The following is a 19187-nucleotide window of genomic DNA, read 5'->3' on the forward strand; positions in this document are numbered from 1 at the left end:
TTAAATCGGATGGGATGTCTTTCTAAAAGATATGCTGTAGTTCAACCTGCTCTGGTTAGACCAGACGCAGGAATTTCTGGATGAAGTCTATGTTCAGTAGGAGGTCAGACTAGATGAATATAATTGTCCCTTTAGGCCACGAAATCTGACTCTGTGAATGACAATGTTCAGAAGTGAAAAAATAAATGGATTAAACCTGGCTTCAGCTTGGTTCATTCTGCACAGACATCTGCATCTAAACTGTACTCAATATCTTTATCTGATTGAACATGAGAGATGTCCAAAGCCCCTGCAAGCTTCAGTGAGGCTGAGAGAATTCCTGCTTTTCCAAGGGCATCACAGAGAATGTGTTGCATCCAAGGGGACTGGTCCCCATGCATAGATTTGCCACTTCGGATCACTGAAGTGTTTACTGGGATAGAGGGGGACCCCAACCAGCACCTATCAGTGTGGTATTTAAGCTGAAATTCACCTCCATGCAGAGGGCCTTCATGAGGAAAAACCCAACAAAACAAGAAGGGGAGCCTAGAGAGGAATCTGCAATGATGGGCCTCCCCCGCCAGGACCTCTGGCCTGGTAAGGCTGTTGCTATGGTAACATGGGCTAGACCCAGACCCTTCAGGCTATGAGCTTCGCTGGGAGGCCCGTGGCTAGGGACTTAACACTCGCCCAGCTTGGAGGGCTGAGGAGACACTCTAGGCTGCTCCTCTAGACGGGGTCTCTATGATTAGAGCCCTCAAGGACTTTAGACTCTAAGTCTTCCCCTGAAGGTTTTAACCATAGAGTGGAGCTATGGCGACAGTGACATGGAGTGGCCACTTCTCCCTGACCCCAGGGGCCTGCCAGCTATAGCTAGGAGCAATAGGCAGGACAGCTAGAGCCCCTAAGCAGCCAGGCCTAGGTACCCAGCTGGAGCTAGCAGCCCAGCTGCAGCTTCGCCCAGCTGATTTCAGGAGCCAGCCTACCCCTCCACGCCCCAGCCCAGGGCAAGCAGCACCCCTAACAACCCCACCACAGGTCTTTTAGGACAAAGAGCAAACAGGGGCAGAGCCTCTAGGCGCCACCCAAGTTACCAGGGCACCAGGCGAGTCAGCAGGAGCACAGCAATTCCTGTGTCCTTAAAGCTCATTCCAGGCTGCAGCCTCATCCATCTTACATTCTGGTAAGCAGGACATTTGCTGCCATCTGTGCAAACAGGCTGATGCGTGTTCAGCAAGCAAGTCATGTGAGTAAAATCTCCAGATTTCTGAAACTTCAGGCTTAACAAGGGTGCACACTTAACCTGGTTACACAGTGATCCAGTTGTGTTAAGAAGCTATGCTACTGTCCCACGCTGTGGTGGTCTGTAGAAGTGCAGTAGTATGGCTGTTTTCCTTGTCAAAACTGGTTAGAGAAATTTTGCTAGAGTCACTGCAGTCATGCTAGCGACAGTTGTATTTGCAAGTCAGTTACAAGCACAGACCATGATACATATTTTCAAGATAGGTACTGAACTTTGAGCTGTAGTGTGGTCAGGGGTTTGAAGGCTAGAAATGACAAATGTAGATGGCTGAGACTGGGTCTGGTGGAGTTTCAATTAAATATGTAACAGCTTGTCTTATTCAGCTGCATAGGGCAGCATGGGAGAGTAAATCTCCCATCCTTTTGCTAGGCCTACTCAGCCCTGCTCTCGGGATACTACTCTCTTAAAAGCAAATTGGCAGAAAGTGGCTGGAGAGTGGTTGGTAGTTGTTGGACCCTTAGCTCTTCTCTCCCTTCTTGCTGGGCAGCTTAACTGGGCACGTATCCGGGAGGAAATAAACTATACTCTTTCAGGGGTTGCAGTAGCATACTTTCCCTCGTGGAGCAAGAACAGCGCAGGGGAAGAGTGCCTCAGTGCAATGCTTGTGAGACAAAATGCCTCCTGGGGTTGAGCACTACCCCTTGCTCAGGGTTGGGCCTAAAAGCACAATCTAGGCCTAAGCATTTTCCAGAGCTGATGAAGATATGTCACTATATCCAGCTAAACATCTCATTGTTGCGCTATCTAAACATTTCTGATTGTCTGAAAATTATACACAGATAAAAAAATTGGGGGAAATTGTGGCAGTTTATGTATAAAACTATCTTATTTAAAATCTAACTGAAATGATCTTAATGAGTTATGTTAGGTGAAATATTGGGTTTTCCTTTTTCTTTCTTTCTTTTCCCTGGCCTCACACAGGCATATTAATGATTATTTGTCAAAGTCACACTGTTTGCTTACAAGGTACGAAGGCTTTTTAGACACTATAATGACAGCTTTTGATTCACTTGATAATATTTAGAATAAGCCATAAAAGCCAATCTCTGAACGAACAGACCGTTTTTATTGGCTTTTAGTGCTATTACTGCTATCATAAGTGGTAAATTGGCCTAATGCAAGTAATACTGCTGTGTCATACTGTAAAACCGCTGCTTAGTTTTATATTTTATTTATTTTACATGAAAACATTTTAAGGCATGGAGACTATACTATCCTTTCATGACTACTGGCAGTTCCCTGCAGGCCAGGGCTGGAACAATGTGGAGAAGCTTGCACTGCTGCTTATGTTAGATCTCTTTTGTGCATAAATTCTCCTCTGGGTCAGTGCAGATCACATGGCTCAGGGCAAAGCATATGAGAGCCAGGGACAAAGCATTCTCATTTGAGGGGATCCAGCTGTGGAATGAACTTCCAGAGGAGATTAGACAAATCCAGAGTCTGAGCACCTTTAGGAAATGCTGCAAAGCCTTCCTATTTGATAAAACTTTATCACGATAAAGAGAGTGACATTCTCAACCACAACCAACTCACACTAGCCACTTAAAATCATCCCTACCTCAAGCAGATCTTTCTATAACCTGAAATAGAAAGACAGACTCCCTGAACTCCCCTAGGGACTTCACTATTGCTAATCTGTTTAACGCAGAAGGTGCTCAGATACTATTGATAATGGCTAGCAATACATGGCTCCTAAAATCAGATACAATCCTTTTAATTATGGTGTTATAGAACAATTCTCAAAATATAAGAATGGATTGCATAAACAATGAAAAAGTATTGGTGATGATTGCAAATGCTAGTCAGAATCTGATGAAAAGAAAGATTCAGTTTGCAGGCGATATGTATGCAGTGTTGTTGAAGCCGTGTTGGTCCCAGGTATTAGAGAGATAAGGTGGGTGAGGTAATATCTTTTATTGGACCAACTTCTGTTGGTGAGAGAGACAAGTTTTCAAGCTACACAGAGCTCTTCCTCAGGTCTGGGAAAGGTACTCCAAGAGTCACAGCTAAATACAAGATGGAACAGATTGTTTACTACAGGCAGTTAGCACTTAGTCTATGGGACTGTCAAGGTTCCTTCCCCACTCTGAACTCTAGGGCACAGATGTGGGGACCTGCATGAAAACCTCCATGAAAAAAACATGAGAGTGTATCCTAGGCTTTTATGCAGCACCTATCCATTTGGTATTTAAGCCCTCTGTAGCTGAAATTCACCTCCACGCAGAGGGCCTTCACGGAGGTTTAAGTGGGAGTTAATTGATGCATGGACTTTGTGCTGGCTCTGAGCACACAGAGGTAAATTTCACCAACTGGAATAATACTTGGAAAAACAGAGATGGGAAATACCAGTATGATTTTGCATTTGGCTTTAGAAAGTCTCATTGGGTTTTTTTTTTTAGTTTGCAAAATAAGAGTGGTTGGAACCGGGGTTCTGTATCGGAATAACCAAAGATTGGAAGATAAATGATTCTGCTTTGGGCCAAAGGGATATTCTGTTTTAAATTAAATGAAAGTATGCAGGTCCAAAATCTCCCCCACGTTGCACTGAAAATTCATTTTTAAAAACCCTACTCATTAGTTGTAAAGACTGAATAGCAATTAGCTGAAAAATATGCATGCAGCTAATGCAGTGATTGTGTGTAATGTAATTTACTTGTTTTATATATGCTACAGGAATAGGAAGGAGATTTGCAGATTCAAACTTTGGTTTTGGCATCCAAATGTCTGTGGGTTCCTGTAGGTTATGTGATCTTTTTTGCCCACACACATTGTCTGTTTTCCATTGGCATAAAGCTATTTGTTTTTGTTTTTCCTCTGTAACTGCTTTTCAATGTTTTGTTTGATCCAATACTTTTTATTTAGAACATTGCCTTCTATAAATTCCAAAATAGACAGGACCTTTCTCACCTTAATTTTTATTCCTGATTGGTTTGCTTCAATGGGAAGAGATTAATAGGCCCTGTATTATTTTACTCTCTAGACCCTACTTACATGATGATATTGAAGCAGAGTACATATTTTCCTTTTCATTATGGATGCAGTGCTACTGCTAAATTGTGTACCCATCACATCTATTTAATCTCTAAAAACTTTAGAGAACTTGGCACCTGCATCTTCTGAGAATGTTGGAACAATATTTCCTTTCAAATTGCTTATGGGCATATTTCAGCAACGATGTAGGGAAGCTTAATTTGTGTTAGTAATCAGTTCAAAGATCCATCATCAGCACTGAAACATTTTTATTTGGCTGGAGGAGCTCAACAGAGAAGAATTCATCTACTTTTCTATCTCTGGAGCTTGTCAACATGTTCACGCAGAGGTTTTTTGTTACACAGATTTCTGGAGTGTGTCTATATAGAATGTGTGTGTAAGAATATATAACATTATCTTCTTAGACAGTGCAGTCATGGGTGCATTAAGAAGATAATAAACAATCTGTCTGAATTTATCATTTACCTAATTTTCCGCATTGTTTGAATGTGTTCAACGGGATTAAATCCAGAAACTAGAAGGGAAATTTAGAAACCTGAAGAGCTGTTGCCTTAAGTAGGGTGAAAATCATCTTGTGGAGAGGGCCAGCCAAAGCTTGCCCACCACTTAAGTGGTATTTAAGTCATGCATAGATCTTATGTTGGTCCTTTGCACGGGGATGAATTCCACCTGTAGTGAATTAAGGCCCTACTTTATTAAAAGAAAAATGGGAGACCTTTGAACCTCCGTAAAAACTGATCAGTGCCTCAGCTGCCATTTATTTTTCATTTTGAGGAATTCAATCAGGTCTTGTTACTTTAACTGTCACAGGGGCACTCCTCAGAATGATTGACTCTGCCTGATTCATTCTGCTTATCAATACATAACCTGGAAAAACTGAAAACAATTTTCTGAAAATTGTAGCTGTGCAAAAAGAAACTTCTGAACTATGAAAAAAAATCTTAAATGGTAAAATACGTGCAGGCGTAGCACTGAAATACTTCCTGGCCAATGGATGAAAATGTACTTCCATTTGAAAAGTTGCGTAGGTTACTTTGGAATGTGTACATCTGAAGCCTGTTTATTTGCAGAAGGACTCTAAACTCATTCATGAAATGGGGTCCAACACCAGGTACAGTAGTTCAGAGCAGGCTGCAGCTTGCTCTAACCTATGCTGGTATGATTGCCACCAACTTATTTATAACTCCCCTTCAGGCTGGGTGCAGCTGAGAATCTGGCCTATACAACAGATTATTTCTGATGGGTTATCTCTTAAGTAATAAAAAAGATTTCTAAATGAATTTTAGGAAAACCTCAGTGAGACATGGACAATTCTCACTAACAGGAGTGCAGACTGCTTTTTCACAGTAGTAAGCCTTCAGATACACACGCTGTATATGTGGCTTCATCAGGCCTTATCCTCCTCTGAGACTAGTATAAATCAAAAGCTACCCACTGAAGTCAGTGCAGTTACCCCAGAGTACAACTGGTGTCAGTTATTATTTGTTTTTTGAGCCTTCAAAAATGTTTCCATTGGTTAAGGAAAATAACAGTATGCTTCCCTTTACCTTAGAAGAAAAGCAAACAGCTTACTGGAAATGATAGATGTACTCGAATCAAATACCAACAAATTCTTGTTAGAGAGAGGATTTATATTCAGGATCTTTAACAACTCTATTAAGAGTCTTCTGAAATACTCACCACTTTTATTGGTAGTAAACGTTCTTTATAAACCAGTATAGTTATTGTGCCTATTCACATACGTGCATCTTTCTGGCTTCTACAGGAGTACAACAGACCTGTTTTGCATTTAATAGGTCCTTAACATAGGTGAGATGGTAAAATGCTTCGACTGAGCCACCTTGTGAATGGAATGTTTGCGACTGCTTCAGTAAGATCTTGGTCCAGCAGCTTGTAAGCACACTTGAGCTAAATTCTGCAGTCTTTTAATTGTTGACACCCAAGAGGACTAAGGAAATGTGAGTTGGAGTCTATTCTGGATTGCACATCACCAGTTAAATTGTAGCTATGGTGCAGAATTCTGCCCTTGCTTATACTTGTGCCACCAAGGGCAAAGTTTAAAGACAATAAAGTTGCCCAGGCACAGCTGAGAGCAGAATTGGGCCTGCAGAATCTTTACTGATGCATGAGACAAAAAGAACATAGCCTATTTTCAGATCTTGGCTTGTTTACCAAAATGCTAGTTAGAAAAACTAGTTTTTCCTGGCAACTGAGCAAATTTGAATGGAAAGGAAATGAGACTTAACAGACATGGAACCATTTTTACAGTTGACTTTCAGAGTAGAAGTTTACTTTTAAATATCTTCCTATTGCTGGAGAATAGTGTGCCTTCTCGTTCAGATACTGTACATTCACACTATATGACTATCGTTGGGTTTTTTTCATTTCCAAGGGGTCTGCAGTACAGAGATCAAGGACTACTCAGTTTATAAAACTGCCATTAGGAGCACTGAACTGGAATCATTTTACATTTCATATACTCCATTTCCATTGGAGGAGAGTCTTTAAATCTACTGTTTTACAACTTAAAGGAAGGGTTGTCTTAATTAATTCATTTGGTCATAGTCCTGAAGCTGACATGGCACCTTCCAGGAATTCCAACCCTCTGGGATCAGTAGCATCAGTTTTTACGTCTTCTTTTTCTTGTCATTCCTAGCTGGACAGCATCAGCTAAGATTACAGCATTCATTGTGTAGTTATTTGGCTATTTTATTGGTTGCTGTATGAATAGGCCTGAAAGGTCCTACTTCACCAGCAGTCTTTTATAAAACTGTCCAAACCCATTACCATAATTCATGCTGGAAAGAGAGTGAAAACTTCTTGACCAAATCCCTGCCTTCAGCTTAATTTGGGAAGCCAGTTTATAGGTGTGAGAGCAGATTTGGGTCCACTGATTTCTGAATCTTTCAGGGTCCTAATCTGTTTAATTAACCTCCTGAATTTAGGATATGTCTACACCTCAAACTAAGGTATGATTGTAGTGTGGGTAGGCATACCTGCGCTGGCTTTAATCTAGCTAGCATGGGTAACAACAGTAGAGACGTAGTACCCTAGTATAAGCTCACTGGGGGTGCACTCAGATTGCTATTTGCAGTGAAGTTCATGTCACGACATCTTGACTCATATCGTTACCTCTGTTAGCTAGATTAAAGCTAGTGTGGGTATGCCTACCCACATCAGAATCACACCTTAGTTTGCAGTGTAGCATAGCCTCCCATCAGGAGGTAAATTAAAGAGGTTTGGACTCTTTTAAAGAATTGGAAGTCAGTGGACCCAATTTATGCTTAGACCTCCTAAGTTATGGTAAGGGCTGCTTAAAACTCCAAGAACAGCCCAGAAAGCCATCTTATCTCTGCTCCAGGCTGATAATTCTGTGTTGTGCCATTAAGAGATGCAGCACAGAACCTCACCCCGTGGGACTATTTGTGGAGTAAGGTACTAGTTGGTGTGAATATCATCATTACAATCAGGTCCATAAAATAAGCAAGACTCACTTTTATATGTACCGCCTTCTTTGGGAGTTAAATTTACTCCTGTGCAGAAGTCTTTATCTACTGCTTAAACCCTATTTTGTGGTTAAGCGCTGACACTGTTCTGACCCACTGCACAGGGCTCAGTTTCACTCTAGGGTGAAGATCTATTGGTTAGATCAGGGGATTAAAAGTCAGGACTAGAGATGTACACACTATTTGTAAGAAAATGAACCAAAAAAGAGCTTTTTTTTTTTTTTTTGCCAAAATGCTGCTAATGTATAAGAACTTTAGAGTGGAAAGGGGCTATTTTGGGGAAAGGCTGGAGATTAGCATTTTTTCACACTTTTGGTGGAGGAGCAAGGAAGCCTGTTCATTCAGTTTTCACAGAAGTTACATTTGGAGGGGGATGCATGTGTGCAGAGCTGAGCTGACTGAAACAGTAAATCTTTGTGTGAAAATGTCACGGAACAAAATATGAATTTTACACAAATAAAATTGTTCTAGTGTCAGTTCCTGGGTTATAGTCCTTGCTCTAATCACTTTGGGTGAAACCGACTGCTGTGCTTCGGGCCAGACGGAGGCCTATGCACCTCTTATGTCCCACAAGTCCCACTGAAGCCCTTACAACAGGCACATAAGTGATGCATAGACCTGTTCTGGCCCCTGGCACAGGGATCAGTTTCACCCTTACTACTTTAGGCAAGTATGTAATCTCTCTCTGCCTTAGTTTATCCATACAGATATAATTAACTCATGTTGTGAGACTAAATTTAGTGTTTGTACAGAACTCCGAGGACTTCTTTCCAGTTGGAACTTCGAACCAGATCTTCAGCTGGTGTAAATTGGTATATGTCTATTGACTCCCCTTTACCCCAGCTGAGGCTCTGACCGCTACTGTGTTACCACTACACCACTACAATGATGCAAGTGAGAGGTTGGGGGCTATTGCCCAGTTAGTTTCCGCCGTGCATTCACATTTTCAGAAGACTCTCTGTGATGCTCTAATATTGTCTTGATTCAAATTAAACATTTCAAGAGTGTTCAATAGCTCTCAGTGTTGTTTCTTACCTGGGGTGTGATGGTCTGGTGGTTGCACATCTGGCTGGAGTGTGAAACCGGTGGGAACGATGGGTTACGACCGCTCAAAGGACATTTCTTTAACACTACCTGCAAGTTACATCAGTGTCTCTTTACTCATTCATATTTAGTATACTAATAAAATGATGGTAATACTGATCCAAATTCTATGTTGGTATAACTGGACAAAACTCCACTTTAGAGGAGCTTGTATCCATTTATGCTAGCAGAGAGTTTGGCCTATCATATTTTTTAGAGAGAAGTAGGTAAATGATCCTATGCGGTAACATTCACTTGAGTTGACATGTTTCATATATGTCTTCACTGTTTGACCTTGTGCAGTTTCACAGGCTCCAGTTTTACAATAGGACAAAATACATGGTTTCATTGTGAAAGCTGTTTGTGCTTAGGATATAGGTCCACTCCTCCTTATTATCAGGCCTATTTCAGTAGAAAGTGAGCCAGTGTTTGCTTCACAAAACTGTCTGTGTACCTTAGCAAAATTTTCCTCACAAATGGGCCCATTTTTGAGTACACAGTGAAATGCAAAAATCCTTGAATTCTGAGTAGTTTTGCATTTAATTACCAGTATTTTATATACATAAGGCCCTGATCTTGCAATCAGATCAACACAGATGGACCCATTGAGAGTCCCATTATCTTCAGTTTGCAGGAAATCTGATTATTTTTAGGTGCATTGACCAATCTCTGCAGTCCCAATCCAATTGGAATGAGTGACGGAGAGAGTAGTTCCAGTTATGCCTGTTCTGAGACCAGATGGCAGCCTCATCGGATGGGAACAGCAATCAGAACAGCTCATTTGTGGGAATATGTGGGGCCAGATCCTGGCACCCCATTCCAGCTGTTTGGCACGGCATTGGGAGCACAAAGCAGCTGAAAAGCAACTCTGAAAGAGAGAGGGGCATCATGAGATGCCAAAAAGCCGACATACCAAACTCTACACACCCACTTCCAGCTCTCCAGTGAAGCGAATATATTGGGAATGGACTACTGGCAGGAAGAGTTGTGGCTGAAGTCTCCAGTGATCCCTAACTGGTGGAATGAGGCCATTACTGCTGACTTAACTTACAACAGCCCTTGCAGCAGTATTATGGTTCTAAACCTGTGGAGTCTCTCATATGGTAATCTAGTTCCAGGTCTACAAGTTTGACCCAAGAGGTATCTAAATGTGCTAGGACCCTTTAACAGGCTAGCAAGACAGGGCCACTCATTTTCTAGTTTAAGTCTCTATAATTATTCTATTTATTTGAATTACAATAGTGCCCACAACATGCTAGATACTATACAGACATAGGAAGAGACAGTCGGTGCTTTGAAGACTGGCTTGTAAGATGAGCAACCAACAAAGCATGAGGGAAAGGGTTAAAACGTATCAATACAGTCAGAGTTGTTACTGGTGAGCAAAGCTCTGCAGGTCTGCTGACTGTGTTTGTCAAAGGAACATAATATATTTTTATAATGCCATTAAGGCCCATTTGATGGCCCTCTTGTTTTTGTGGCCAGAAGTTTCACCCTCAGTATAGGGCTTTGACTCTTACCCAATGCCGATGCTATAAGCCAGAGTCAAAAAGACTCCTGTTAGCAGTGCCATTCTTTGGAACTAATTTAATACTAAGGTCCTTTCAGCTAGTGCTGGCAAGGTGGAAGTTAAATATCCCTTCCAAAAGAGTAGAGAATAAATAAAGCTGATATTTGGGTCAACATTTCCTCTGTTAGTTAAACAGGTTCTAATATTCAAGGCCCATGAGTACATAATGGGTCTCTCATTTGCATACAGAGTCACTGCACTACAATACATAACTTATTACTTTATAGAGCACTTTGGGAAACCTCGAGTATGGCAGACACTATATAAAAATCAAATTCCATACTATATTTCTTATGCATATTTCTGCTACTATGTGGTTCATGATTGTTTTTTCAGAAGGAACAAATAATCAATACAAAACCATGAATAAAAATAACTTGTCTTTAAAAGTGAATGCTAAAAGAACATACAGCTTTTTACTCTGCCTAAAGAAAACTCATTGTTTATTGGAATGGCTGAAAGCTATGTTATTATTTTTAAAATGTTTAAACATAGAAGTCGAGCTACTGCTGGAGACTGTTTGGTTTGCTCCTAGCTTGAAAACCAGAAGCGATACACAAGTATTTAAAATGTTTGCACACAAAAAATGTTGTAAAAATTATTAGTAAAACATACAAAATCAATAGAAATAACGGAAAAATAAAAATGTCTATCTCTTCCAAGAAACTTCACAACCATTTATTAACTCAGTCACTGTGAAAAACTTTCAGGCCCAATTCTACTCTCTGTTGCATTTCACAATAAATTGTCATCAGTGGGTAGAATTTGGCTCTTAACCTCCAGAAGAGACTGATAACGTGAGAAAAATATTATTAATGCTAACGAAACATAGGACCCCGGCTCTGCTTATCATTTCATCAATCAGGCATCCCTGAAACACACTCCTCAAGAGAATGAAGTAGATACATAATGATAGGGTGACCAGATGTCCCGATTTTATAGAGACCGTCCTGATTTTCTGGGGCTTTGTCTTAGGTAGGTGCCTATTACCCCCCACCCCCATCCCAATTTTTCACACTTGCTGTCTGGTCACCCTACATAATGAAACAGATTCATAGATTCCAAGGCCAGAAGGAACCATTGTAATCATCCAGTCGACCTATATAACACAGAACTTCCCCAAAATAATTCCTAGAGCATATCTTTTAGAAAAGAGCCAATCTGGATTTAAAAGTTGCCAGTGATGGTGCATCCACCCCGACCCTTGGTAAATTGGTCCAATGGTTAACTAATTTATGCATTATTTCCAGTCTGAATTTGTCTAGCTCCAGCTTCCAGCCATTGGATCTTGTTATAACTTTCTCTGCTAGATTGAAGAGCCTGTTCCCCATATAGGTACGTATAGACTGTAATCAATCACCTCTTAACCACTTTGTTAAGCTAAGAAAATAGAGCTCCTTGAGTCCTATCATAAGGCATGTTTTCTAATCCTTTAGTCATTCTCATAGACTTTAAGGTCAGAAGGGATCTTCATGATCATCTAGTCTGGCTTCCTTCACATTGTAGACCCCAGAACCTCATCCACCCACTCCTAAAATAGACTCCTAACCTCTGACTGACTTACTGACGTCCTCAAATCATGGTTTAAAGACTTCAAGTTACAGAGAATTCACCATTTACACTAGTTTAAACCTGCATGTGACCTGTGCCCCATTCTGCAGAGGAAGGCGAAAAAACCCCAGGGTCTCTGCCAATCTTGCCCAGGGGGAAATTGCTTCCCGCCCCCAAGTATGGTGATCAATTAGACCCTGAGCGTGTGGGCAAGATCACCAGGCAGATACCTGGGAAAGAATTTGCTGTAATAGTTCTCGTGGCTCTTCTCTGAACTCTGTCCAATTTATCAAAATCCTTCTTGAATTGTGGACACCAGAACTGGACACAGGATTCCAGCAGTAGTCACAGAAGTTCCAAATAACCTATCTACTCCTACTGCAGATTTCCCAGTTTATGCGTCCAAACATCATATTAGCCTTTCTGGCCTCAACCTTCCACTGGGAGCTCATGGTTAGCTGATTATCCATCATGTCCCCAAAATCTTTTTCAGAGTAACTCTTCCCAGGACAGAGTCCATCACCCTGTAAGTATGAACTATATTCTTTGCTCCTAGATGTATACGTTTACATTCACCATATTAAACACATATTGTTTGCTTGCACCCTCCTTACCAAGCAATCCAGATCACTCTGCATGTTTTTGACCTATCCTCTTCATTATTGAACTCCCCCAATTTTTGTTTCATCTGCAAACTTTATCAATGATCACTTTGTTTTCTTTTAGGTCATTGATAAAAATGTTAAATAGCGTAGGACCAGGAACCAATCCCTGTGTGACCCAACTAGAAATACACTTGCTCGATGATGATTCCATTTATATAGTTGGAAGACCTATTGGTTAGCCAGTTTTTAATCCATTTACTTTGTGCTACATTCATTTTATATCATTCTAGTTTTTTAATCAAAGTGTCATGTTACATCAACCAAGTCAAATGCCTTTGAAGGAAGTCTAAGTACATTATTTCAACACCTTTATCAGCCAAACTTGTAATTGCTTCAAAAAAATACCAAGTTAGTTTGACAAATACTGTTAATGAGAATCATCAGCCTATAATGCAAGGATCTGCAGATCTAAGAGACACAATAAAGCTGAATCCTATTTGAACCCGTGCCGACAAATGGATATGACTAGGGTCAGGAGATCCAAGCTCCCCACCACCCCTCTGGGGTCTTTCTATGTTGTTAGGCTAGTCTCTTAACTTCCCTGTGCTTTAGTCTCCTATCAATAAAATGATGATAATGATTCACCTTTTGCATCATGTCAAATTATGTGTTATGCTGGAATGGATTTGGTCTCATTCATGTAGTTTTGATGTTACAAGTGCCAGTGCAACATTGTCTTGTTGCATCAGAAACTTCTTTGGTTGTCTCTATCGGAACTATTGCCTTCTGTGAATCTCATCCTGCAAACCTTGCATACACAGAGTTCCCCCGACACTGGATTTGTGTACAGAAGGAAGTAAGTTGTTATTGTTCAACCAAAAAGAGAATCTATGTTGCCCAATCAGTTTTGCCCAATGCTATGATTTTCATGCCTTGGAAGTGCCACTTCTACAATGATCTTGTCAGCATAGGGAGTGAAAAACAACAAAAAAATAAAATCTTGTTCTGTTTAATTGCAGGGCGAATTACTCCCAGTGACTAGACTTTACCACTCAGTTAACATACAGTAGGAATAACATAAATATCATAAAACACATTTTATAGATTACAATATAATCATTAATATAAATGAGCTCTTCATTCTTGCAAACCTATGCATCTAGTATTTCAAAATAACAGATCACTTCTTCTTACCCCTCCTAAAAATTGTTAGAATTAAAAAGTCATTTTATATAATACAAACCATAACACACTCTTGAGCATGGAGTATGTGAGAAATGCATTTCATAAATCTTGTAATGTTTTGCCTTAGAATCTCCACTCTTTAATGCATATAGTTATCATATATACACTGTATGAAGTATTGTGAAATAACATACAGTGACTCTACTAGTCAAAGATAGTCTTTGTGTCTGTTTATATTTTGTAATTTGTTATGTATTAACCTGGAAGATCAATTTTTAGAGTGTAAAATATTGAAGAAACTTCCATCTTTATAATTGTAGCTATGTGCAATTATGAAATAAGTAACATAATCTTATATGTATTTTTCTTCTTAAATGCTTTTAAACAAATCTTGCACTTGAATAAAATCTGAATGCTTTTAATAATTATTAGCAATTTATTTCCTACAGAAAGAAAAGTTTTGCGGTCTCCTTCTGTGGTACTTCTCTTCACTTTTCTTAACATTTGGTCATCTTCCTTATATGCAAAAAGAAAACAATGCTAACAGATGGATATTGGAAGTAGATTATAATATTGTCTTTCCCTAACATAGATAATATAGGGCCAAACTCCAAGGTACGTACTTAATTGTTACCCAACTCTGTATAACCCGTACAAACTTTGATTCACTTAACTCGTAGTTTGACTTAGTAAAACCTTGGAAAGGAGCTTGGGGTTTGGTCCATAATGCTTTGTGGCTGTAGCAGGCTTATAATAATAATTACAAAATAATAATTATTAATAATAAATAATAAAATAATTAATAAATAACAAAGCTTCCCCTATGATTGCAAGCTCATTTATATCAAGAAATCAAACCTTTGAGCAGCTCTAAATTCTGACAACTTAGGCCATCTGGAAAACTAAACAAAATTACTTGCATGTACTGGAGACTTCCAGCTAGAGGACTCTCGGGATGAAATCTGGGCCCTATTGAAGTTAATGGGAGTTTCATCCACATTCTTTTGTCTTTATGCTGCAATCAGTTTTAATAATTAAATAATTAAATCTTAATATAAATAGAAATGTAATAAATAACAATGCAACCTACCTTCATTCAACCAAGGAATATTTTGCTTGTCATTTTGATAGCTTTCAGTTGCTCTGATTTTTACCTTGTCTGTCTCGTCTTCTGACATCTATTTGGGAGAAAAGAATTTGGGGATGGCAAAAGTTCCTCTTTAAACCAAGGTTCCAAACAAAAAGTGTATTCTCTTCTTAGGTTGCTGATATCATGTAATGAACTATGAATACATATACTATTTTTTCTGATCCATGATATACTGTATAATCTCTCACACAATACACTAATATAGCATTTCTAAATCAATATTAAATGATTGCTGATTGTAGATGCAGTCTTCAGTAATGTTGTTATAAATTATATTATGAAATGCATTTATAATAAATTCTTAACATGGTGGTAATACAAGTACATTATAACACATATCATAGATCCACTATGGCTAAAAATATCCACACTGCCTATTTAATGCAGTTATAAAGAATGCTATCAAAGTAAGCTATAATTAAATAAATAATAATAAAGTATTTATAAAGGTAACTTTAGAAAAGTGTAACCAATAAAATCTTTACCAACACTTTCAGCAATTTATTTGCTCTAACGAGAATCATCCAACCCAAAGCATGCAAAGTTACAGTACCTGAGGGTATTATATATACAGTAACTATTAGACCATACATTGTAGTTTACTTCCATTGTTTGCTAGGAATAAAATTAGGCTGTCTAGTCTTCTTCTAACTGCTTTTTTATTCACTAAGTCCAGTTGCTAAAGCATTTCAATATTTTTACCTGTATATTACAATCAGAAGAGGTAAAAGTAGTGGGGTTTGGAAGCAGTTCAGCAGTTCTTCCTGCAGCCTCCTTTGTTGTCTGTTGATGTCCAGCATTCCCTTACACAGACAAAACTGAAAGGATGAGCAATGCGCTCTCTTCCTCCCTGACGTGTGGTGCTGGATTTGTCTTGCTGCCAGAATCAGCCAACTTACTGCTGGGTTGGTTTTTGGGGTTTTTTTTTTTTTCCATGCACTATCAAACGTGGAGCGTTGGGGGTGGGGGATGGCGGAGAACAACATCTCAGCCCTATCAGAGTGGCATAAAAACGTCATCTTTCCAAATCAAGAACAGTTTGGAAACACATTAGTGTTGCAGTTCATAACTCAGTGACTCTGTAAAAGAAGGGAAAAGAGCCGGGAAATTAATAGCGACAAATCAGGTAAACATACCAGAATGTTTTGGCTAAATGCAAGTTAAAATAATAATGGATGTGTGCAAACTAGTCCAGAAGTGCCCCTTTAGGAAAGATCTAACCTAATCCTGTGAAGTGCAGTGCTCTTTCAAACTCCCAGTGAGTTTAGTGGCTCATTCTAGTCAAGGGTGCCAAAGGGAGCAGGCCTGGATTAAGTAGGATTTATTTATAATTATTAATTGTATTGCGGTAGTGCCTAAGGGCCTCAATCGGGGACAGTCCCTGTCCCAAAGAGCTTACAGTCAGCGCCTCATAGGTTCAGAGCTATTGTCTCTCTCTGGCCTGATCTTGTGAGGTGCTGTATGCTTTCATTAATGGGCTGTATAATGCTCTCATCAAAGTCATTGGCAAAACTCCCATTGACATTACTGGAAGCAGGATCAAGCCCAATGCTAGTGGGATTTGAGGGCACAGAAGCCCACAAGATCTTGTATACAAAAAGATGAGTAATATGCAGCAAGAAAGAAAAAGCCACTCATTTTCAGGGCTGAATTTTGAAAATATTAATTATGGAATAAATTCAGAGTTATCCAGTTATCTTACCTTTCTGCAATATTTACAAAATTTCAAGCAGTATTTGTAACTAGATACCGTAATCCAAGATCCCAATGCTTAAGTGTGGCCAATAAATAATAACACAGTCCCTTTGTTATGACAATATCTTCTTCTCCTCTCCCATCACATGTCATTCTTTCTTACAGGGAGAAAATATTGTTTCTTTCTCTTTTTAAATCTCCTGTCCAACATGACTGAGATTCTTCTACCGTCCTTAGCTAGTTGTGAAATGCAGGTTAGGCTCTTACTATATATCAGCATGATGCAAGGATAAGACTCACATTGGTTTAAAAAACATAATTTAAACAGGGTAATTTGGGAATAACTACAACCACTGGTTGGGTGGCAGGGAGGTATAAAGGAGTATGTCCACACTGGCATTTTAATATCCTGGGTGGAACTTCAGGAGTCAAGTGTTCTCAGCCCCTGACTTTCCCCTTCAACACACACACATCTTTTTCATGTGGTTACACCTGTGACTTTGGGTGGGGAACAGAGGCAAGTGCTTGGAATCTGCAAATAGCGCTGCTGATACCGCAATTGGATCCACATTGTTGCAGGCAGACTCCTGTGGCCGTGTGGAGTTCCACTGAAATCATTTAGACTTGCATAGGTCTGCCTACATAGATCTGATTGCAAAATCAGGGCCAGTGCTAGTGTTCTATCAGGAAGTACCATGTCAAATGAAGAGATTGGTTGATTTAAAATATATTAGAAACAGACCCATTTAGATGTATCCATTCAGACCGTGCTTTTTTCCAGGGATTTTCTCAAAGTCCTTAAGCCAAAACAACCCCCAGAACTACCACACCTCAAAAGTGTTCCCAGGTAGGCGTTATCTTCTGGAATCCAAAAATATGTGTATTGTTGCCAGTCATCGACATTCCATTGGCAAATGTCTCCCCCGTAACCTGTAAGGATTCTGTTTGCCAAAAAAAGTTAAATAAATTGGGGCATGTATTCTATAACAGAAGAAAGAAAAGAGTCTCCTCTGATCTTTGCTATAGGATCCCTTTCAAAATAATAGCGCAATGTACATAGGACACAAAACTGACGTTATGGTTTAATATGTAGCAAAAGAAGGAACCTCCAAAGTGGTTCAGAAGAAGGTCAGAAGAATTTCCTGGTCAAAGTGGTCTCCATTGCTGACTTTCAATGAATGGTCCTAGTATGTTTTCTATCCAGGAACATTAACTGAAAACTTTTATTATCCTGGTCAACTAGTTTTCAACTGAGACATGTTCCTGTGTGCTATTTTTGGCATCAATTAATTATTTTGGATGAATGCATCAATATTTTTATTTCCTAATCAGTCTTAAAATAGTTAGAGGAAAGGCCGGCTGTCATGCATTCTCAACAGTGTTAGGCTTTGAAGAGGAGAAAAAAATAACATTATGCAAGAAGATAGTTAATATATTGAGTAAACTTGTTTCTATGAAAATGGTAATTGAATTTTTAAAGCCATGGCCCATTTTAAGCAACCGAACTTTAGTTTATGGGTTGATAATTCATTTCATTTTTATTTTATAGGTTTTATTTTATAGCTATTAAATGGCTATGGGCCATCACTTGTTCCTTTTCTTCCAGATTATGAAATAGGGCATTTATATGGAGGATAAAAAATAATCATCATGCCAAAATAGATGTGATATCAATCTGTTGCCAGATAAATGTACTGCATCAAATGCTTGTTGAAATTTAGGCATATAAAAGAGTTTATTTTTCTGGTCTGTTCAACTAGGAATGCATTCAAGGACTTCATAGAAAAGGATCCTTTAATAGATTGTAGTATCCATCAAATCCAGAGAAAAAATTCATCTCAATCCCAGTCCTAGCAAATCTCCAAACTGTCAGGACTACTTCACATGCTTAGTGTTAGGTCAAGAGTCCAGGACCATGTTCAGTCTCGGAATCTAAGTGAGGAATAAAGGTCTAAGAGTCCTAGGTGTATCCAGATGGCAAAGAGGTCAACATTATATTTCTGTGTCTTAAGTGACTTTTATCTGAATATATGAAGTATATCCCTAGTGGTTTCATTTCCGAGAGAGGTCACGTAAATGATGACATTTGCATCAACAGCCACATGAAATGTCCAAAGCACAGCATTCGGTCAAGCAGTTATATTTCTCTTGTGCCTTATACTGACAGCATGTAGCCAGCTCAGTGTGTGCTGGCAAGCGGTGCTTTGTAGCTTTGGAAAATCCCATGCTACAGTAAATTTGCATGAGAAGTTCCATTCCTCTGCTATTTTTTTTCCATGATCATTTCCAATAATAATGCATAATGTGTCCTGTCAGAGTTAAGGACTCTCTTCTTAATCACACTTCTGTAGGTAGAATATTAAATTGTGGGCATATAAAAATGTACAGCCAAATTATCCTGGTGACTTCATGTACCGTGTGTGATCTTTTCAGCCACGCCATCCAGTCTTGTGAATGTTTCAAATGCAAAATAGCTTGTTTGTATGGACCTCCTCAAATTTGCGATATCAAACAAATGTTCTATATATTGCAACCACTCGAAGCAGTACAAAGAAAATAAGGACTTTGC

At 39.3% G+C, this 19187-nt stretch overlaps 1 protein-coding gene across 1 annotated transcript in view; it reads right to left on the reverse strand.

Annotated features, from left to right (window-relative positions):
* The window catches only part of MDFIC2 (MyoD family inhibitor domain containing 2), a 50189-nt gene extending 33659 nt beyond the window's left edge, over positions 1-16530 (reverse strand). The window contains exons 1-2 of the mRNA XM_027823875.3: positions 15626-16530; positions 14864-14951 (exon numbers count right to left, since the gene is read on the reverse strand). Coding sequence (XP_027679676.2) covers positions 14864-14951 — 88 coding nt within the window. The 5' untranslated portion in view covers positions 15626-16530. The remainder of the gene's footprint in view (positions 1-14863; positions 14952-15625) is intronic.
* Between the last annotated feature and the right edge of the window lie 2657 nt (positions 16531-19187).

Source organism: Chelonia mydas, chromosome 7, assembly GCF_015237465.2.
Source record: "Chelonia mydas isolate rCheMyd1 chromosome 7, rCheMyd1.pri.v2, whole genome shotgun sequence".
Lineage (NCBI taxonomy): Eukaryota > Metazoa > Chordata > Testudines > Cheloniidae > Chelonia > Chelonia mydas.